The sequence below is a fragment of the Carassius carassius genome, chromosome 28, assembly GCF_963082965.1.
Source record: "Carassius carassius chromosome 28, fCarCar2.1, whole genome shotgun sequence".
NCBI classification, from domain to species: Eukaryota; Metazoa; Chordata; class Actinopteri; order Cypriniformes; family Cyprinidae; genus Carassius; species Carassius carassius.
This window is the reverse complement of record NC_081782.1, coordinates 19,388,451-19,411,908: the sequence shown is the minus strand read 5'-3', so window position 1 is coordinate 19,411,908 and position 23,458 is coordinate 19,388,451. Positions and strand designations below refer to the sequence as shown.

Genomic DNA, 23,458 nt, shown 5'->3' with positions numbered 1-23,458 from the left:
CCAAGTTAATTATATTTCCACATGAGTGATCGTGAGTGGAGCGTCTGATACATGAAGCGGAGATGCAAGACATTAACTGATAACCTCAGGACAGACCCAGCAATGTCAACACAAGAGCCGAGTGCTTGCTAATGACAGATTATCATCTTATTTGAGTGAACAAGCCTATATATTTCTGAATATCTGATGCAATGTTTTCTGCTTCATAAAATATATGTTTAGGAAAGTTTCTGGTCACCAAAGTACAAAAAAAAAGAATACATAGATGATATGATACGATATGATACGGTACGATATATGATATTATAGGATGCACTTTGTAGTACACTATTTTTATGGAATATGCCTATATTTAAAAAAAATACCCCCCCCCCCTCACACACATAAAAAAATATATTAAGTAAATGATAATTAAAAAGTAAAAATAAATTAATAAAAATAATAATATTTGTAAGATTAAAATATGGCAACTTTATTTTGATTATATGTTAATTTGGACAATATGTATATTACAATACATTTAAATTATATTATGTTTATGTAAGGTGAGGCCGGTGTCAAGTACAAAAGCATTTTTTGAGAATAATGTTCTATAAAATTTCAGTGACAAAAGTTTTTTATCACAATCAAATGGTTTGCATTTTGATCTGTTGCATCTTGATAGAACACAATAAAAATAACATTGTTATATAAATATTTCCCAATTTGAAAGTTTAAGAAAAACAACTTCTAATGTTTCTATTTGCTTTAGTCGGGAGAGACACTCTGAGTGTTCTCTGTAGAGCAGGTGTATACTCACCCCTTCAGCAAGATGTCGTTCTTCAACCCAGACCGTCCAGTAAACAATGCATACTGTAGTCGGCAGCAAACACTTAGACAGTCCTGGCCGTGGGGATGTAAAAGGCAATATGTTTCAAAAGACAGTGATGGAGAACAATTATTGTGCTCCGTTTCCATTGGTTGAAGTAGTGGATTGAGTCCTCAAATATGTCCCGGTAGGAAACAGTTGGATAGTCCTTGGAATACAGTGTGAGAAATTAATGCTCAGGGGAGAAAGTCCAGTAGGGGTGCAGACAAATTATTCCATATTCCTCCCCTTAATCAGATGGCCTGGCCAAATCTGGGACAGGTTGAAAACAGAGAGAGAGACCAACGATGAAAAAAACACTCTCAAAACCCAAATTAAGTGCAGATGTCTCAGCTGGTAGTGTAGATTTTTTTTTATTTTTTGAAATACAAACACTGAATAGAAAACAAGTGCATCTGTCACACTGCATAGATCTGAGATGAACAGAGCTGTCATATGCAACAGACAGGAATGCAGAAACTACACCAGTACCAGTGTATATATATTGTGTCGGTCAACATCCCAGTCTTACACTTTCATCTCAGGGTGCTTTCTTTTTCCATAAAAATAACTTTCTTTCTTTTTTATGTCATTTTTGAGTAAAGATAAGTTAAAAATAGTACTGGGCAATGGTTAATAGTGATTAATCGCATTCAAAATAAAAGTTTTTGTTTACATAATGAATGTGTGTTTACTATGTATATTTATTATGTATATATAAATACACACACATGCATGTATTATATATTACATATATTCATATATAATATAAATTATATGAATATAAATATAATCATGTAAATAAATATAAATATTTTCTATATATATATATATATATATATATACTGTATGTGTGTGTATTTATATATACATACTGTATATACAGCGCACACACACACACACACACACACACAAGCGCGCACACACACACATATTACATATTAAAAAAAAAAACGATTAATATTTGCCCAGCACTAGTTAAAAATGTTAATAAATTACAAAATACATTAAATTAACTGTAAAATTCTTGAAATCTTGCAGGTACATAATATTCCTGAAATAACAGAAAATGTAAAACTTTAAAGTGGAGTTGTTTTCTCAATGCACTTAAAGGGAAAGTAACCCCCCCCCCCCAAATTTAACTGCAAAAATGTTTTTAATCCTCTAATACTATATATATATATATATATATATATATATATATAGTTTTAGAGGATTTTATGGTATACAAAAATACTCTCTAAAATTCTATATGAAATATAAATTTTCCAAAAGATTTTTGCAGTTAAGTTAAATTTGGTCAATAAACATTTTTTAAATGACAGTTTACAAAAAATAAAACTAAATAAATAAAACTAAATAAAATCCCACACAACAGATGACTTCTGAAGAATAAAAAAGAGAGATTACATTACTTTTTAGGGCTGATAGCTGTCTCTTGCGGACAGCGGAAGGAGTCATCAAATTTTAAAGTCGCTCCAGTCTCGTTGAAGCTTCTTCTCATCGGAGAGCTGCGGGCTTGCCGTGTCTAGGGAAGAAAGAAAAACAGTGGTGAGGGATGGGTTGGACTGTGGTAGTGACAGCACAAAGGGCAGTGTACAGGCGGAGGTGAAGGACAGGAGCTTGAGTGTGGCAGCAGAACGGCTAACATGTCACAGAACAGACATATGTAACATAGAGATAATGAACAATCAGCTCATCATAAATACAAAATAAACATGATAAGGTGATCAGGAAACAGAGTAATTAAAGAATAAACCCTAAACATGATATTAAACTATCAGTAGTTAATCCTGATACTAATGCAATTTAATTTTATCTCATTTATTCAATAGATATTAGCAAACAATAAGACCTGACTATTGTGAAAAGTGCGCTTAAATGTATTGAATGTGCACTTATATTGTACTTTAAATCTTAAAGGGGTATAAACGTACTTGCAAGGAATAACATATTAAGGAAATAAAAGTAAACTTTAGTCAACTTATTATTTTTTTTTTTTCATTGTTATTCAATATACACTACCAATCAAAAGTTTGGGATTAGAACGATTTGAATGCTTTATACTGGAGTTTCTTATATATTATATGTATTATATATTGAAATGATGCCAAATAATGTTTTTATATTTTAATACACATTGAAAATCTTTAATTTATCTTAATAATTTATTCCTTTGCTGCAATTCCTTTTTATCTGGATTATTTGATGAATAAAAAGTTCATCAAAGAGTTCATCAGAGTTTTTATTTAAAATAGTAATATTTTCTAACAATATGCACAACACTTCAAAAGTTTTGAGTTAATTTGTATTATTATTATTATATAAATTAAAAAAAAATATTCATTGAGGATGTGTTAAATTGTTAAGAAGTGATAGCAAATATTTATATTGTTAGAATAAGAAAATACTTTATTATTACAAATGTGTTACCAATTTTAATGAAAGTAAGGTTATTTACAGTAGTTTTATATTACAAGAGAGAGACTACTCTCAAAAATAATTTTTACCTTCTGAACCAACCTATATACATAAATTTATACCAACATACTAATTTGTATGGGTTGAATCAGGTAATAATGTCTCTTTAAGGTAGCAACTGCAGGTTAGCACTTTGATAAGAGAAATGAGACCAACATATTAAAGGAACACAGGTCAAATATACCACATAATGGTCATTATACAACAGCATTTCACTCCACAGTTCTGCAACTGACCAATCAAGATGAAGTATCCCAGAAAGCCATGTAATCCTGACTCCACTGCAGTGGCAAGGGAAAACACATTCTGTGCTGCTACAAAGCCTTTTGATTTACAACGAACAAATGTCTTTCTGATTTCAGGATCTGACACTACTGTAGCTGTTCAACTAATCAACTGTTTGTTGCACATAAGGAATAATACAACATACTATTCCATACACAGATTCCTCTGATGTATTATGTAACACACAAAGCCATTTCTTATGACTACATGTTGTTTATCGACAGTGTGTTGGTGGGATGCCATTTTTGGATCGGTAGCTATACAGAAACACAATCCTGTGATGTAATTGTTGGCACTTTTCATGAACCCATTGTTTGTTTGGTTGGTTGTTATTTATCTATAGGAACTTTTAATAAAGCTCATATACGGTAAAATGTTGTGTCTCTCCAAGCCATCATACTCCTTCAGACATAAAACTATTTAATTCACATCCTGTGCTAACTTAGTAGACTAATGATTACTTTTAATTCATGGCCATTAGGTGCCTGGGTGACAGAAGGGATCAGGAGAATCATGGAATTTCACCCTTCTGCATCAGTGGCTCTTGACTGAATGGACTTCATCGATTCCGTGATTTAAGGATGAGGTCCTCTTGAATTCCATGAGCATTCATCTAGAAACAGCAATTACCTGATTGGACCCATAAATCCAAATTCCACAAGAGGAAAAGCTCTTTAAGGAATACCTGGATGTGGCCCATTGAATCAGGTGAATAGCTCTATTCCTGGCAATTATGAGAGTCTATGCACTCGAAACAGCTGTAAGGCATTGTAAAAAGCCTACTGTAGAAAAGTTAAGTGAATGTGCAATTACATGCAAGAAACCATAAGCATTTTAAATCACACAAGTGGTTTACCTTTGGTTTTAATGACACATTTGTGATTGTATTTATTTATTTATTTATTTTTGTACGTGCTTAACATTTTGTTTTTAGGTCTAATTTACAGTGAAAACCAATTTGGTAACAAATGCATATTCTTTCTATTTATCGTTCACCCAAAAGTGAGAATCTGCTGAATTACACTCACCCTCAGGCTGTTCAAGATGTAGATGTGTTTGCTTCTTCATCAGAACAGATTTGGAGAAATTTAGCATTACGTCAGTTGTTCACCAATTGATCCTTTGCTGTGAATGGGTACTGTCAGAATGAGTGTCCAAACAGATGATAAAAACATCACAATAATACGCAAATAATCCATTTTCAGTCCATCAGTTAATGTCTTGTCAAGCAAAAAAATGCTTTTTTTTTTTTTTTTTTAAACCATTTCTTCCAGATGTTGTCTCATCTGAATCAGTAGATAAATATGCACATAGCAAAAAAAATGTTTCTTACAAACATGCAGCTTTTTAATTTATAATTTTTTTTTTTAGAATAGAGTTTAGAATATTGTTAGAATAGAGTTTTGTGGATTACTTGTGGATTATAGTGATGTTTTTATCAGCTTTTTTTTTATTTTGACGGCATCCATTCACTACATAGGATCTATTGGTAAGTGATGTAATGCTACATTTCTCTAAATTTGTTCCCATGAAGAAACAAACTCCTCTATATCTTAGATAGCATGAGGGTGAGTACATTTTCAACAACTGAAATGTATGTTTTTTTTTTTTTTTTTTTTGGTTGAAATTTTTATTAATCAAAAAACTGAAAATAAATAAATAAATACTATTTTTTAATAGTAATAAATACCTTTTTTTTACCTATAAATTGCTACTAAATATTACAAACATACTCAAGTTTTATATATATAATTTTTTTTTTTTTTTTTTGTGTACATACCTCCTGGTGTGTCTGAGATTTTACCCTCTTTGGAGGACAAAGAAGGCCGTATCTTGAGCTCTATACAAGTCCTTGGATGGTGCCTTTGTGTGGGGGAGACTATGTCCTCAGAGATCATTTCTGATATCTGCACAGTTGTCTCAGAGTCTGTGTCCAGCACCATGGCAGTGGAGTCTTTTAAACTAGCAGCGGCCCCGGTGGCCCCCCCTAAACTCGCTCCCGTAGCCTCTGGGCCCTCCATGATTTTGGAGCTGGAGTGCGGGACCTGCCCAGCTGCTTGCCCCCCATTGGTCTGCAAGCGCACATTTGTCATAGCAGTCCCCTTTCCGGAATCTGCCCCATGATGGCTGTAGACTTTATAACGGATCATGAGGATGATGATGAAAACGAGGACGGAGGCCACAATGATTCCTCCGATGATGATGATCATGGTGCCACCCAGGAATTGGCTGCGGAGTGACTGGCACTGGCTGTACTCCGTCTCCGTGACGAATGAGATGCAGCCCACTTGGCGCGTGGCGGTCAGCGAGGTCACGCCATCATCGTAGACAGCCAGAACGCACAGGTCATACTCCCGTCCAGATACGAGGTCTCGGACCAGGAAGTCGTAACTCGTGGAGGGAATCATTCTGCAAGACAGGCAGGGCAGAGTTGAACGTTATCATGTATTCCTCTGATAATACATGAATATAATTAAGATTACACTCAGCCGGCATATGCATGAATTATCTGTGGCCACATGATCACTGTACAGAAATATATTTAATTATAATTCTGAATAGCATGGACATTATGTTAATTCTGATTAATTATTTTAAAGGAGAAATATTATGTCCCTTTTTACAATATGTAATATAAGTCTCAGGTGAAGTTTCAGCTCAAAATACCTCACATTTATTTTATCAGTTTGAAAAAGCCTATTTTAAGAGGAAGCAGAAACATGCTGTATTAGAGCATATCTCTTTAAATGCAAATGACCTGCTGCTTCTCGCCCCATTTTCCAGAATAGAGCTTTCCCATTACATCGCATACCCCCTAAAAAAACATATGTTTTGGTTCTGATTATCATACTCATCGTACTGAAATCATGATTTTTAAACCATATTAGTTTAAAATTATTATATACCGTTTTCTGATTGCACACATCCCTATAACCTATGTCCGGGCCACAAGAGAAATAATAAGGGAGTAAATTAAAACGTTTAGCTATATAGGCTACCATTATCAGCATATGAAGTAGATTATTCTATCGTCAGCTCTGAGATAATATGCGCCGTTAATGCAGCGTCAGAAGCCAAAAGTGCCACCAGTTTTTACTTTCACTTTCACTTTCTAGTAAATCGACTGAGATTAGGCTAAGACGTTCAAAGCATAACTCTTCCCAAAGTGTGCTTGCTGCTTGTGTGATATCCATTGGCTCCCCTTCCTGGTTTAAAACAAATTTTTACAATATTGTGACGCATACCTCTGCTGTTGGGGGCCGCAGATTTGCACTAAGCCACTGAGTTCCGTCCATAAGTAAGCCTAGTGCCCACTCACTTTTGCCCAGGCCCGCCCAAAACTTAAATTCTGGCTATGCCACTGCTGTGAAGGTAAACAGCTGGGAAATAAATTGCATGTTTATTTTAGATCTGTGAGGCAGCAGCAATATACAGTAAATAAATCCATGAATCCCACTTTTTTATCTCCTCTGAGGCTGGGACTCTAAATAGTGTTTTGTACTCATATGTGCAGCCAAAGACAGAACAGTTAGCATGTTTTGCTCAACCTTTCGCCATGGCATTAGAGCTGGTACTCCCTTGCTGTTTGCAAAATCAAAATGGCACCGTGGGTAGAAACATACAGATTAAGGGGGTGGTAATATTATGAGATCTCTTTGCAACGTCACTAGGGGAGCGAAACATGCTCGTTTTTTCAGAAGCTTGCAGAAAAATGCTAACCAAAACAAAATTGTTGGGTTAATCTTTTTCACATTTCCTTGGTTGGTAGATGCACCAGGGACCTGATTATATCACTTAAAGCCTGGAAAAGTCAGATTTTCATGATATGTCACGATACATATATATATATATATATATATATATTTAATTTTTTTTTTTTTTTAGCTTATTTTATTTATTGAAGCACACGTTTAATTGTAGCACAATTTTATCCGCCACTGCCCTAAGATCACAATAATAACTTTGTTATTTATTGTTTACAGTTGTATTATTACTAGTGAAATTACTGTGACAATATGAAAAATACGCTATTTTGAGGCATGAATTAATCTTATCTGCACCTTTGTTTTCTATAGGTGAAGTTAACACATAACTATTATGCTGCACTCTCCGGGTTTACAATGATCAAAAGACTATATTTAACATGCAACATTATGCTGAGGACTGACAATAAGCAATTCTAATCTCAGTGTAGATGCATAGCTATTAATAAAACATCTGTATACCAACCTGTCCTCCAACCAATACGCCCGTATAGGTCGTTTGTCCAAATCCCTGAAATACGACCCATCAGAGCGTATACTACAATTGCTCCCCTATTGGCAAAAGGTCGTTTTCATATTAATGTTTTGTACTCTTTTATTTGCACTCTGATTTGCGTTTCGTGTAGCTCAGTTGGTAGATCATTGCGCTATACATTGATAGGTAATCATGCTATCATGGGTTCGATCCCAGGGAATGGATGTGCACGAAAATGTATATGCTCAATAAATCATAATTTAGCATGATTTCTGTGAGGGTTAGGTTTAGGGGTGGGGTTAGGTGTGGTCATTCGAACGAATAAGCCACCTAGTAAAATATGTAGGAAATACTGTGAGATCGGTGTAAAAAGCCCACACATTGCATTTAAATAAACATGCGTTTTGATTGGTAATGACGTTATACGTCATTTCATGACGACAGACGCAACGCGATACTGGCATTATTTTTACGCCCGCCAGAGGGCGCTTAACTTTAAAACGTAAATATAGGTCGTAATAAGGTGCTTGCACAAACGACCTATATGGTCGTTTTTTGTTGGAGGACAGGCTCCTGTACACATAGCATTTCTACATTTAATGTGCAATGAAAAGTATTTTCAGAGACATTTTAGTATTAAACATATACTCTTTTGGCAGATTACTTAGGTGTTAGGGTTACAATATCCCTCATTAAAAAAAAAAAAGTAAATAAATGATTGCAACTATTAAAACTATATGTGTACCGGTTATAAAACAATGGAAATCTGCTGGCAAAAAATAAATAAATAAATAAATGGTTTTGAACTGCAAAATTTGAACTTCTGAACTAGAGAGCAGAAAAAAGGGAAAAGCTTCAGCCTTTAATTTAACAGAGGTCACGGAAAGTCAGGCTGGAAGATGTTTTTTGCTTCCATACCTTTTTTCATAAAAAAATATGGTGGTGTTACACATATGGTTCATACAGTAAAGCAAACCTCATGCTTTTTTTCAAACATATACATTATTTTTAAAAGCAAATGTTTCACCGTTCCTGCCATAAAAGCTCCAAACAAGCCAAAAAGCATCATATAAATGGTCCATATACACTAAATTCCACAACATATGAAAGCTTTATGAGAGAAAAAGCCTTAAAGTCATAGAACACTGTGTGGTGCTTTTATGCCTTTTCTGTCTTTTCTGGAGCTTGTATATATATATATATATGTCAGTGTTTGTTGTTGCATAACACTTATCAGTTTGTGTTCCCTAGAAAAACGTGAGCATGTAGGTGAATAAATAACAAAATTCTTAATGTTTGGGTGAACTTTCACTCTAAAACATAATGTCAGATTTCATTAAAAAATAAATAAATCGAGAATTTTCTTCATCATGTTACAATGTGGCAAAGGAGACGGTTGCAACTTCTGCTTATTGATTTTAAAGGCGTCTTTGAAGTGTTCTCATTTACGTCCTGCCTTCTGGTCATTCAACAAGAAACTGCATCCTTTTTTTGTTTGTTTGTTTGTTTTTTTGCACTGAATATGACATGCATCAGATCCCTCTGCACCTTAATTCATTACTCAAATACACTTCGCACATGCTCGCTTCATTTGCATGCCCTCAAGGGCCGTTCCTTTCTGTATGATATTAGGGCCACCAGTGAAGTCTGGCGTTATTACAGAGGTATTCTAGACCATCAAAGACCCTCAAAAAATAGCTTTCTTGAGAAAAGAGCTGCTAATAAAGTAACACAAAGATAATACAATAGAGGACTTTGTGCAGTTGCGGCACAAAAAAAATAAATAAATAAAAACGCTCACATTAAAAGACCCATAATTTGGAGCACGACTGAAAATCCTTTTCTCTCTGGTGCCACACAAATCAAAGCCAGTCTCCATTTTTGCAGTGCGGTTTATTGTTATCATATTCAATTCTGTTGAAATCTCAACAGCACTTGTCTGGAAATGAAGGAAACAGCATCGATCGCAGTTTAGCACTAAACAGCTACTCTGAGTTTGAGTTTTAAAACACGCCTTACTTGTGAAGTGATTTTTCTTCCTAATGCTGGTATTTCAACAGAAATGTGTGTTTCAAAACAAGTTATTAAAATAATGCCCTTGAGGGAATCACATACTCTAATCCAAGAGCAATAAACACTGTAGTATGCATATTGCGATCTAAGTAACAATGATGCTAAGTTTGCTAACACTGTTAGCGCACACCTGCCACAAACCAGTCTGTCATTTAATAACTTCACCGCAAAGAAAAAAAAAAAATATATATATATATATATATAAATGATGCTCTCAGAGAAATCACACCAATATGCCATAGGAAAAAGCTTTTAGTTTTATTGGAGAAGCAAAACATTATCATATAAAAATTAACCTTATCAAAGTAAAGCCTATAGATGCTTGCAAGGAAGCTTTTTCGTTTGTCATGAGCTTACTGACAAATGATACACAAAGTACTAATTATTTGTAATCACGCTGCTTTTTATAGCAGTTTGAGCTGGGGAAAAAAAATACTGAACAAAATACTATTTTTCATGAGGCAATATAAAATAATGAAGTAAATATGAAATAGTACAACACAAATTATTTTTAGGCTTGTTATCAATACAGACTTCCCAGTTTGTTATCAATTTTGTTTAATTTGAGAACATTTTCTATCTTCACTGCTAAAGCTGTAAATTAAACAGGGCAGTGTTTCAATTTATTTCAAACTGGTAACTTGGAATCTTGCCAGTACATGTTTTTGATTCTCTAAAATAACCACCTCATACGAGTCATTTGTTTGTGAATCAGACTGCATAAACTGATTGTGCTCTGTGTTTTTGATTCAATAAAAGACACATATTAAAATATTCACTTGATTGTAAATCAGACACAGATTGTGCTCTGTGTTTTTGATTCACTAAAAGACCCATCTCTTAAGAGTTATTTGCTTGTGAATCAGACTACATACAGTGCTGTACTCTGATTGTGCTCTGTGTTTTCGATTCACTAAAAGTTTTTGATTTAGCCTACACAACATTATGCATTGGTATGTTTTTTATTCATTAAAAAAAAAAAACGACTCACAAGTATGGGATGATTTTAGACTCAAAATTATTAAAGGTAGGGTAAGTGATTTCTGGTAGTCAATGCTGATATTTCAAATTACAGAAACCAACATGCCACTACCCCAAAAGGCTCTCTCCCCTATTTTGATAGCTCCACCCCACACATATGTAAACAACCCAGGCAAAGTTTATGGCCGAATCTGCTGTATTATCATTTGCTGTATTAAACATTTTAGCTTAATTTTCGGACATATTTCGGGAGCTGACACTTGAAACAGACAGTGGATGAGGTTTAAACACTGCAAGCTTATAGGGTGTGGAGATGAATGTGTCTTTATCATAGCTGAAGGGAACGACAATACGATTGCAGATAAACAAACAAGCGAACATGACACACAATCATATTGAAGCAAAAGCCAGCATATATACGTTCTGTGAAACAAAGCAAAACCAATGTTACTCAACTATCAAGAAGAAATAAAGCATCCCCGGCATCCGATCGCAGGCCTTCCCATTCCTTGAGTTCTCTCCAGTGCTGGAATGCTGATCTGATATTTACACGGGTTCTACTTCTTTCCTTATCATTAGCCTTCTTGTGTTCTGCAGACATTTTCCTCTTTTGTATTTCATCTGCCATCTCTATCTTTCTGTTGTCGCTCAGTTCTGCTAATGTCTGTTCTGTGCACTGAGCGCTCTCCCCTCCACATAATGAGTGGACACCCCTTACTGATGTGCAGTGTAATATAAGTGAGCAATTTAAGTAAGCAGTGTAATGTAAGTGAGGAATGTGATATAAATGAGCAGTGTAATATAAGTGAGTTGTGTAAACAGTGATTAATGTGACCAATTATTTCTTATTAAACTGAAATCGAAGTAAAACGTTTTTTTTTTTTTTTTTTTAAACATCCTGGCGTCAGTCTTCATTTGCTGCTGAATTGTGTTAACATGCATATAGAAGCAAGAGATTGATTCCTAATGTCAGTTTATTTTTAATTAATACTACAGTAGTTCAGTTCCCTTTCTTTCCCATCTTTAACTAGCCATTAATTTATCAATTGAATGGGTGACCTATTCTCATTAATCGAGCAACCCCCACCCCCCACCCCGAGAGAATTGGTAGGAGCCGCCACTGGTTTAGACCAGGTTTGAGTTGGTCTATGGTGCAGTCTATCTCCAGTTCCTCAAAATAACAACTCGCCAACAATGCGCCTGAACATACCTTTTATTTAGACCAGCACGCCCATGGGTGCAAATGCATTTGATATTTAAGCAACGTGGCACTGGACGGGAAAATGAGAATTGCGTCGGGCTAAAACTAGCAAAACCACTTGTACCGCGCCTTGCGCTGCATTGCTCCAGTTGTATGATAGGGTCCTATATGTCAATATGTATTCTAGTACTCAACCAGCTTACATGGAAGCAGAGTATACTTCCTAGATACAAACCAAGTGAGTCATCACAAAGAATGTTTGTACATTTTTCAAGTGCTGTGGTTTCCAAAAAAAGACTTTTAGCTTTTAGCTTTTACATCCTCTAGAGACATGCCACATGCATATACACCCAAGATCTCATGGCACCCTATATTCTGACGTAAAATCCCATCTGTGCTCTTGAACTGTGTGACACAACAATCACACCCGCTCTACATTAGAGGTAGTGACCCAAAATCTTGACAACAATGCACACATTATAGCTTTTTCTTGCACAAAATCAGTTTTGCCATACGTTAGCATCCACTAAGCTTATTTACTGGGAAAAAAATATATCAGCGCTGTAGTCTCCTGCGTACCTGACCGGCTTGTTAACAAGGGTGCACTAGGGGAGCATCGCTGAGCTCAATCTTTCTGTGCATGTGAGCAGAATCCTGCCACAGCAAGATTGACTCTCGCAGGTTATGATATCAATGCTGCTCAGTTTCAGGGACCAATTTATTACACCAATTTATCTCATATCAAGCTTGGGCTAAAAGCACGCCTGTTAACTAGCCGTTGAAAAGCTATTTGTTACAAAATGTCTTGTTCTTATTGCATCAATAATAATCAAGCTCCTAAAATGATACCCAGAGTCAGGTGCCTGGTCAAAACACGCCAGTGTTGGGGAAACATCCTATTATTATTATTATTATTATTATTATTATTATTATTATTATTATTATTATTATTATTATTATTATTTCATTAATCTGTTTTTTTTTTACTAAGCTAGTCATTTAATGTAATTAAATAGTCAAACTAATCATTTGAAATGTAGTTAGTTACTCTACATGCTACCAACAATAGCACATTGTCGTGCTATATCAAAGACACTTGACAGACACACAGTACAATCTTCTGCCCAGCATAAAGACCTTAAACTCAGCTAGATGTAATTCATCAATTTCATTTAAAGTTCACATAAAACAGCATTGACAACCAATTTAAATTTTAATAAGATGACATATATCTTTTAAAAAAATTAAGAAAAAACTGATTGGATTGTGAAATATGACTGTTTAACAACAGAAACCATTCTGAAACACCTTCGACACCCACATTTGAGGAGGCGTTTGTCCAGAAGGTACAGGCTGAAGGTCAACTTTACCGTAACCTGTATTACATGAAGGTTAACCAGCCTTAAATTACTAGTGTAAATTATTTGCACAGTCTTAGAAAGGCCGCATACCTACAACATTAGCCTAAAAAGAAAGTCTGAACAGCTACAGTACGTGGCTACTAGTTAACATTAAGATGTTAATAGAAATAAAACAAATAATATATTGACATATGAAGCCAATTTTTGTTTAATGTTTATTCAATCCTTTAATTTTCTGAAAGGATCAATCAATCACATTAAGTCTTTGGCTCACATTTAACAAAAAACCTCAACAAATTAGAATACTTCATATTTTTTTAGTGAATTGTTGGCCTTCTGGAAGTATGTTCATTTATTGTACATGCGCTAAACACTTGGTAGGGGCTCCTTTTGCTTTAATTACTGCCTCAATCTGGTGTGGCATGGAGGTGATCAGTTTGTGGCACTGCTGAGGTGCTATGGAAGCCCGGGTCTCTTGTTTCTCATTTTCCTTTTGACAATACCCCATAGATTATCTATGGGGTTCAGGTCTAGTGAACCCCATAGAGTGTGCATATGCAGGTCTGGTGAACCCCATGTGCAGAATGGTTTGCTGGCCAGTCAAGCACACCAAAACCATGGTCATTTAACCAAATTTAGGTGTTTTTGGCAGTGTGGGCAGGTGCCAAATCCTGCTGGAAAATGAAATCAGCACCTTCTAAAAGCTGGTCAGCAGAAGGACGCATGAAGTGCTCCACAATTTATTGGTAAATGGGTGCAGTGACATTGGTTTTCAAAAAACACAATGGACCAACAACAGCAGATGACATTGCACCCCAAATCATCACAGACTGTGGAAACTTAACACTGGCCTTGAAGCAACTTGGCTATGAGCATCTCCACCCTTCCTCCAGACTCTAGGACCTTGGTTTCCAAATGAAATACAAAACTTGCTCACATCTGAAAAGAGGACTGCTTATGTATCTTTTTCTACCACACTTTTTCCTTCCACTCAACTTTCTGTTAACATGCTTGGATACAGGACTCTGTGAACAGCCAGCTTCTCTTGCACTTAATGTTTATGACTTACCCTCCTTGTGAAGGGTGTCAATGATTGTCTTCTGGACAACTGTCAGATCAGCAGTGTTCCCCATTCAAGTAGCCTAGTGAACCAAACTGAGAGACCATTTTGAAGGCTCAGGAAACTTTTGCAGGTGTTTCTGAGCTGATTAGCTGATTGACATGTCACATTCTAATATTCTAATTTGTTGAGATTTTTGATAAATGTGAGCCTAAATCATCACAATTAAAAGAACCTTGAATCACTGAATTAATGAGTTAAATTACTGAAATGAACTTTTGAGATGTACCTGTATACTGATACTACTACTAATACTACTACTACTACTACTACTACTACTAATAATAATAATAATAATAATAATAATAATAATAATAATAATAATAAAATTTTTGCTAGTTTAACGATAGGAAAATGGTTAAAAATACAATTTTAATATATATCCCTAGTCTATTAAAATGGTATTTTTGACCATTTTCCTATCATTAAACTAGCAAAATAAAAATTATTATTATTATTATTATTATTATTATTATTATTATTATTATTATTATTATTATTATTACTGTTTTTAAGGATTATGCTTAACAAGGCTGCATATATTTCATCAACAAAGTTAACAATAGTAATATTAGGAAGTATTATTATAATTTAAAATAACAGTTTTCTATTTTATTATATTTTAAAATGTAATTTATTCCTGTGATTCAAAAGTTAATTTTTAATATCATTATTCCAGTATCCAGTGTCACATGATCCTTCCAAAAATTATTTTAATATGCTGATTTACTGTTCAAGAAAATAAATAAATAAATATTTAAAAAATAATAATAATATAAAAAGAAAAAATATATAGTATTACCAATGTTGTTGTGCTTCTTAATATAATTGTGGAAACAGATACATTTTTACAACCCGAAAGTTGGGGCGTTTTTTAAATTTGAATAAAATGAAAACTAAAAGACTTTCAAATCACATGAGCCAATATTTTATTCACAATAGAACATAGATAACATAGCAAATGTTTAAACTGAGAAAGTTTACAATTTTATGCACAAAATGAGCTCATTTCAATTTTGATTTCTGCTACAGGTCTCAAAATAGTTGGGACGGGGCATGTTTACCATGGTGTAGCAGCTCCTTTTCTTTTCAAAACAGTTTGAAGACGTCTGGGCATTGAGGCTATGAGTTGCTGGAGTTTTGCTGTTGGAATTTGGTCCCATTCTTACCTTATATAGATTTCCAGCTGCTGAAGAGTTCGTGGTCGTCTTTGACGTATTTTTCGTTTAATGATGCGCCAAATGTTCTCTATAGGTGAAAGATCTGGACTGCAGGCAGGCCAGGTTAGCACCCGGACTCTTCTACGACGAAGCCATGCTGTTGTTATAGCTGCATTATGTGGTTTTGCATTGTCCTGCTGAAATAAACAAGGCCTTCCCTGAAAAAGATGTTGTTTGGAGGGAAGCATATGTTGCTCTAAAACCTTTATATACCTTTCAGCATTCACAGAGCCTTCCAAAACATGCAAGCTGCCCATACCGTATGCACTTATGCACCCCCATACCATCAGAGATGCTGGCTTTTGAACTGAACGCTGATAACATGCTGGAAGGTCTCCCTCCTCTTTAGCCCGGAGGACACGGCGTCCGTGATTTCCAACAAGAATGTCAAATTTGGACTCGTCTGACCATAAAACACTATTCCACTTTGAAATAGTCCATTTTAAAAGAGCCTTGGCCCACAGGACACGACGGCGCTTCTGGACCATGTTCACATATGGCTTCCTTTTTGCATGATAGAGCTTTAGTTGGCATCTGCTGATGGCACGGCGGATTGTGTTTACCGACAGTGGTTTCTGAAAGTATTCCTGGGCCCATTTAGTAATGTCATTGACACAATCATGCCGATGAGTGATGCAGTGTCGTCTGAGAGCCCGAAGACCACGGGCATCCAATAAAGGTCTCCGGCCTTGTCCCTTACGCACAGAGATTTCTCCAGTTTCTCTGAATCTTTTGATGATGTTATGCACTGTAGATGATGATATTTGCAAAGCCTTTGCAATTTGACGTTGAGGAACATTGTTTTTAAAGTTTTCCACAATTTTTTTACGCAGTCTTTCACAGATTGGAGAGCCTCTGCCCATCTTTACTTCTGAGAGACTCTGCTTCTCTAAGACAAAGCTTTTATAGCTAATCATGTTACAGACCTGATATCAATTAACTTAATTAATCACTAGATGTTCTCCCAGCTGAATCTTTTCAAAACTGCTTGCTTTTTTAGCCATTTGTTGCCCCCGTGCCAACTTTTTTGAGACCTGTAGCAGGCTTTAAATTTTAAATGAGCTAATTAAGTGGATAAAAGTGTAAAATTTCTCAGTTTAAACATTTGCTACGTTATCTATGTTCTATTGTGAATAAAATATTGGCTCATGTGATTTGAAAGTCTTTTAGTTTTCATTTTATTCAAATTTAAAAAACGTCCCAACTTTTGTATTAGGATTCCTTGATGAATGGAAAGTTAAAAAAAACAGCATTTTTGAGTAACATGTAACTTGTGTAACATGACAACCTTTACTGTCACTTTTGATTTATTACCCCAAACAGTTGACTGTCAGTGTAGCAAAAGTTGGAGGACAACAAAAGTCAAACCATAATATGTAACATCATGTCACATGGAGCAGCACTTCATCAGAGATATTCATCAGATATATTCATAAGCAGTTGACGTTGGCTTGTCACATGGCTGGCAGGCCTGTGGAGAAGGGGGGTGGGGGGTATGGAAGGAAGGACAGGGGTTTGGCCCATTCCTCATTCCCAGAGGAGAACCGAGGAGAGCATGAGCCTTAGGCAACTCAAGATGTTCTCTATCTCCTTTCCCAGCTCCTCCTATATAGAGCAGGTCTGTTTCCAGTTTGCATGCAACAAGAACAGTCACAATGCATTTGCAAGTCTCACATTCCCAGAAAGTCCCTTGGAGCCGAGTGATGTACAAATACAACTTTCAAAAAGTGAAGACAACCAGAGAGCTGCTAGAAAATGAATTCTCCAGGCTTCATGATACTTCATTACCATCTGATCCTATGTGAATTGCTTGAATTGATATTAATTGTATGCAATTGCATAACAGCTTCCTCATTACAAAAGCATGCTAACGTCGAGCCAATGCCTTCCATCCCAAATACACATTACACAATGGTGAGGGTCTGTGTTTGCGTCTACCTTGTGCATTGTGCCAGGACTTGCATTATTGATGTGCAGTGAGTCTTTAAAGAGCTTTGCAGAGGTTAGCCATTGGGCGGCAAATACAACCCTTTTCTCCAAGCCCTCAATGTCCCCCTTCTTCTGTACTGGGACACCAAGCATAACCATGCCTAAAATATTCCCTTATCTCTTATTCATAAGCTCACCCTCGGAGGTCTGTACCTAGCAAACATGATTTCAGTAATAGCAGTTTACACTTTGGGTTGGAGTTCCCTCGAATATTGATCCTTGATGTCTCTTAACCTAGGAATAGCCTAAGAAATTATTTAACCTGAAAAGCACATCTCCTCTTACTTAGTTTTGGTAAAAAGAATTGTGCTTAACTGCATTGAATATGCATTTGTGGTTTAATTTAAATCTTAAATGTACATTTAAAAAAAAAAACATATATTTGCAAACGGACCACTTAAGAGAAAAGTTCACCAAAATTTGCTGAAAAGGTGCTCACCCTCAGGTCATCCAAGATGTAGATGAGTTTGTTTCTTAACTAGAACTGATTTGAAGATATGATCAGTGCTTCATTTACTCACCTATGGATCCTCTGCATTGAATGGGTTCAGTTGTTTTATTATGATATTTCTTTCAGCAGTTTGGACTCTCATTCTGACGGCACCTATTCACTGCAGAGGCTCCACTGGTGAGCAATTGACGTAATGCTAATTTCTCCAAATCTGATTAAGAAACGCCTCTATATCTTGGAGTAAATTTTCATCAAAGTTAAATTTTTGGGTTTGCCATTCCCTTAAATATACAATATTTTAAAGAATATTATTTCCTTTACAACAACAACAACAAAAGTTTACTTCTTTTTCACAAGGTTACAAGCTCAATGCCAGCAAACATTTATTCTGAGAAAAAAAAGTGATTGTTAGTGGAAATGTAAAGCCTTGTTAATAATTAATGCAATACATTTCCACTTTGCTCGGACACTCCCTTGCTTGTAAAAAGACACCACTATTTCACTCTCAGCTGCTGCTGAATGAATGGCTTGTGTTGGTTTTAGCAGAAAGCTTAATGGCCACACAGTGAACTGTGAAATGTCTGCAGCATGTGTGTGCAAATCCATGCATAAACATAAGCAAACACATCATGTAAGTTGCTACTGAGATTCTACCTGAACTCAACCTTCCAATTAAATATGGATTATAATGTTCGATGTTCTTGAATTACAGGGCTTACAGGTTGCATTTGCTTAGAAAACATGCATTTATACATGGATTTCTTCCCACACATTTTCCCATGCTTAGTCTACATAATTTCCATACTGAGATCTAGGGATATAAATAAATTTTTAGAGCTGTCAAGAATAGTTCACCCCCCACAATGTATGCAATGTATGTATTTGCATACCTGCACACCTTGTTTATGTCATTAGCACGTTCCATTATGCTATTGCAGGCAGAGTGAGAATAGAAGGCGTTATTATTGTAATATTATATGCTAATGTTTTCTCACATGAGGTAATTTGACAGCATTGCATTCAACCCTCCACCAATGCCGTCTCTCAGCGTGTTCATGTGTTTTGGAGGAGGCGTGGTTTTGGAGAGTGATTTCCCCAGAGGATGGGATCTTATGCTTTCAAAGCTAGCATCTCCAGAATCACACACCTTTAATATAATGCATGAAAACATACATCTATGGTAACACTTAAAAGTTATGCAAACCACAACTCAGCTATAAATTACAACAGTTTATCTGCTTTTAATTTTATTTAATTTTAATGTTTACATCAAAACTTCTCAGGTTACGGATGTAACCATGGTTCCCTGAGAAGGAAATGAGACACTGCGTCCTCTAGGGGGCGCTAAGGGGAACACCTCATCATGACACGTGTCTGAAGAATACATTGAACAAATATCAACTTGTTGGCCGACAGCCTCTGACATCACTATTGGCGTGATAATAAACAGGGACCAGGAGAACACGTCATTCACTTCTTTATCTGAAGGGTGTGACACGCAGTGTCTCGTTCCCTACTCAGGGAACCATGGTTACATTCGTAACCTGTGACGTTACATTTCAATGGAACTTCGAACTGCATCCTTAAGGGGTCGCTATGGGGAACAGTATACCCACGCTGCCATGCTGAGGGGAGTGCAGGCCAGAATTATGGCGAACACTAATTACCAACTCCACTATTTCTATCGGAGTTGCCCCTGGGACATTTAAATGGCTGTCTGTGACAGTACCCCTTACGACCAATGGCCTAAGCTACATACCTAACTTACTTGTTAGGGCCTCAGCCCGGGGTAGAGCCGAAGGCTTGGAATAAGGAAAGATTCCTTTAAGGGATACGGCTAAGAACCTAGCATTTTATATTAAATCTTGCCTGTCACACAGGGCCTACCGCTAGCTTTCGCATAAGCTTGCTGAAGGAGCTGTCTCAACAGATCCCTAGTAGCAACACCCCTGTTTAGATAGGTATCCGAGGATACATAGGTGGAGTGGCGCCCAAGATGAATGGGGCTTTTACCAACTTAAGAAAGGGCATGAAGCAACCGCGCGAAGCATTCACCATATAGGATTTTAGAAAGAACGCAGAATACTAGCGTGCGAACTTACCACAGTGTGGATTTCAGAAAGTGTGCAAAGACTTCACGTGCACACTTACCATAGCATGAATTTTAAATAGTGTTTGTGATGAGTGGGGCGGGGCCGAGGGACATGGGAGCGAGGCCGGTGGAGTGATTGGAGATGAGCTACACCTGTTCGACCCGCCGGTCTCGAGGCCCACGGAGGAGATGGAAGGATATAAAACTGGAGCGACGACAGTGACGGACGAGAGAGGACCAGGCCTGGGCTTTTAGTTGTGTTTTGGTTTTTATTTGCGCGCACCAGTCGTCCGTGAGGGGCTGGTGCGCTGTTTTGTGTTTATTTTGTTATTAAAGTTTCATTGTGATTGTCCGCCGGTTCCCGCCTCCTTCTTGCCGAAGATTACAAAGGTTGTAAATCATTACAGTGGTGCCGAAGCCCGGGAGAAGGAGGGACGCGCTGCTGAAAATCCCAGGCCTGGTCCTCTCTCGTCCTTCACTGTCGTCGCTCCAGTTTTATATCCTTCCATCTCCTCTGTGGGACTCAAGACCGGTGGTGGGTCGCAGGTGTAGCGGATTTCCCAATCACTCCACCGGCCTCACTCGTGTTCCCACATCCCTCGGCCCCGCCCCACTCGTCACAGTGTTCTAAGGAGGGGCTCTCGTGGCTCTCTGACAGAGCAGCTCGTAGATAGAATGGTGCATCTTAAAAAAGTATGTTTGAGAGTCATCAACTCGATCTGTGGAAATAATACTTGAGCGCTCTGGGGAAAAAACTGAGAATTCAGTCTCATATGAGAGGAGAACTCCGAGCTCAGAGTAGCGCACTCATAGGTGACCCTTCTTGGAAAAGGGGAGCACTGCTAAACTACCACGAGAATTTCCCAAATAGTGATGCTTGAAGTGTATAAACAAATACACACTGGCTGAAAGGAGCCCAATGAACCAAGGTCTAATCATCTCAAGAAAGGGAACGAGGCAGAGCACGTAACCCTTGCCGTACAGGATTTCAGAAAGTGCGCAGAGTCTTGCATGCACACTTACCACTTAGGTGGATTTCAGAAAGTGTGCAAAATGTCCATGTACACACTGACCACCATGTGGTTTTCAGAAAGTACACAGAGCTTAGCGTGTGTACCTAAAGGTTCCTAAGCATCGCAGAGACGCTGAACAGCACGGGAGAGGCAAGCTCAAATTTTACAAACCTCTGGCGAGGGGAGCATCACCTGAGGCAGCATATACAAGAAGACTTCTGTAACTGCCACCTCCACTTCCCGCTGGATGTGACAGCACCACTAAGTGGCCAAGAGACCCCTCAGGGTGACCTGGCCGGACATCCATGAAATTCCCTGCAGTGCTGTGCCAGGCCTGATGATCAAGGATGCTCCCCCAGGAACCTGTGATCTCAGCCGCCTAATACTGGAAAAATGAAGCCAGATGGCTGGTGCTGGCAAGTGTTTAGTAAACACTGTAACTGAGCACTGTAAAGGAAACTCACAGAGTTTATTAGTAGACATATAACCACCAGCAATTTAATACACATAAGTATATACAGAAAAGGTTACATACTCACCCACCCTCCTGCACTGGAGCCCCGCTCAAGGGGCACCTCCTTTTAGTCCGGACCATCAGTAAGTTGGTTGATATGAACATAGAACCAGCCAAAAACATATAGGTCCAGCATAGGAGACTGTTATGCAAGAGGTTTCCACCTAACCTTGATCAGGTGGAGAGCTGGTGGGGAGGAGCGTGAGTCAAGACACTAGCTTTCTGTGCCCATCTTTGATCCTCGGATCGAGACAGGCCAGGACCCCTATGTTGTTCGGGCTCAGACCTGGACCTTCGTGGAACGAAGGATCTGAAAGCAGCGGAACACACCTTCAGATGTGTCTACAGGGGGCATCCTCTCATAGCTGTTTTCGGGCAACGCCTCGATGTCAGCACATTACTCTTATGCTGAAACCGATGGATGCGAGAAGAAATTTCATTTCTTTTTTATCTCTGTATGGAGATCATGCAGAAATGGAAGGCTCACCTGAGCTGGAGGGCTATGGTCAGAAAGATAACGCTCATCTAGGTTTTTTTCTACGTCACCTTGTTAGCACACTTTCATGGCAAGTCCAACTTTGCTGTGGCACGATCCATAACCTCCAACAGCTCTACATACGCAGGGCAGGAGAACTGAGAAGGCTCAGCCTCAGCTTCTTCACCATCCTCAAATATCTCCTGCTTTTCCTGGGTAAAAACCCAGCAGAGCACTAACCTCAGTATCAGGAAGTGTTAAAGATGTAACATTATCCTCCCGAGGCTCTCTCTCGTCCACCGCCATTAAGAGCGTGAAAGGGAAAGTCCCTCTCTAAAACATTCAGACAAATCCACATGAAATTCTCACGAGCTCATTCTTCTCCGTGCCTCAGCAGGGGCGGATCCTGAACCGCGGGAAGCAGATGACTGCCTTTTTCCTTTTTTTTCCTCGGAAAGAGAGACGAACGAGAATGGAGCTTTCTCATTGAAAAAAGAACTCTCACAATGCACGCAGATTGCCTCCTCAAAGACAGCGTGTGCGTGCTTTTAACCCAAACAAATGACGCAAAGATCGTATGTGTCATCGGTTGTCAGTAACGCCAGCACGGATGCACACATTGTCTTAATGCTTGCTAGTAGTCACCATGATAGACAGAGAAAGATCGCTCTTACAAGTTCTTTCAGATGCACGCTTCAAACAGAACAGTCAGTGAAGACGAAGAAGAGGAATGACGTGTTCTCCTAGTGCTTGTTTATAGTCGTGCCGGTAGTGACGTCAGAGACTGTCGCCGGCCAAAAAGTTGGTGTTTTTTCAATGTATGCTTCAGACACGGGTCACAATGAGGTGTTCCCCAAGAGGATGCAGTTCGAAGTTCCCTTGAAAGGGAACATCATGATTATGAAGCATTGAGATGCTTAGCAACTTAAACTAAAGTGGTTATTGTTATAAGAGGTGCTACCACAAAATTACTTGGCACTGTAACTTAAAGATTTAAACACATAAATAAGACCAGTTTCTATGCCTAAATGCTTATTTATTTATTTTTATTTGGTGGTAGTGTTAAAACATAAATGCTCAGTTATATCTAAAATACAAGACTTTCAGTTACATACA

General features: G+C 37.5%; 1 protein-coding gene across 2 annotated transcripts in view; it reads right to left on the bottom strand.

Annotated features, from left to right (window-relative positions):
- LOC132108165 (leucine-rich repeat and fibronectin type III domain-containing protein 1-like protein) overlaps positions 1 to 23,458 on the bottom strand; it is a 134,558-nt gene that overhangs the window by 6,910 nt on the left and 104,190 nt on the right. For both annotated transcript variants that reach the window (XM_059514756.1, XM_059514758.1), the window contains exons 4-6: positions 5,394 to 6,022; positions 2,263 to 2,375; positions 800 to 1,120 (exon numbers count right to left, since the gene is read on the bottom strand). In XM_059514756.1, coding sequence (XP_059370739.1) covers positions 2,308 to 2,375; positions 5,394 to 6,022 — 697 coding nt within the window. In that variant the 3' untranslated portion in view covers positions 800 to 1,120; positions 2,263 to 2,307. The remainder of the gene's footprint in view (positions 1 to 799; positions 1,121 to 2,262; positions 2,376 to 5,393; positions 6,023 to 23,458) is intronic.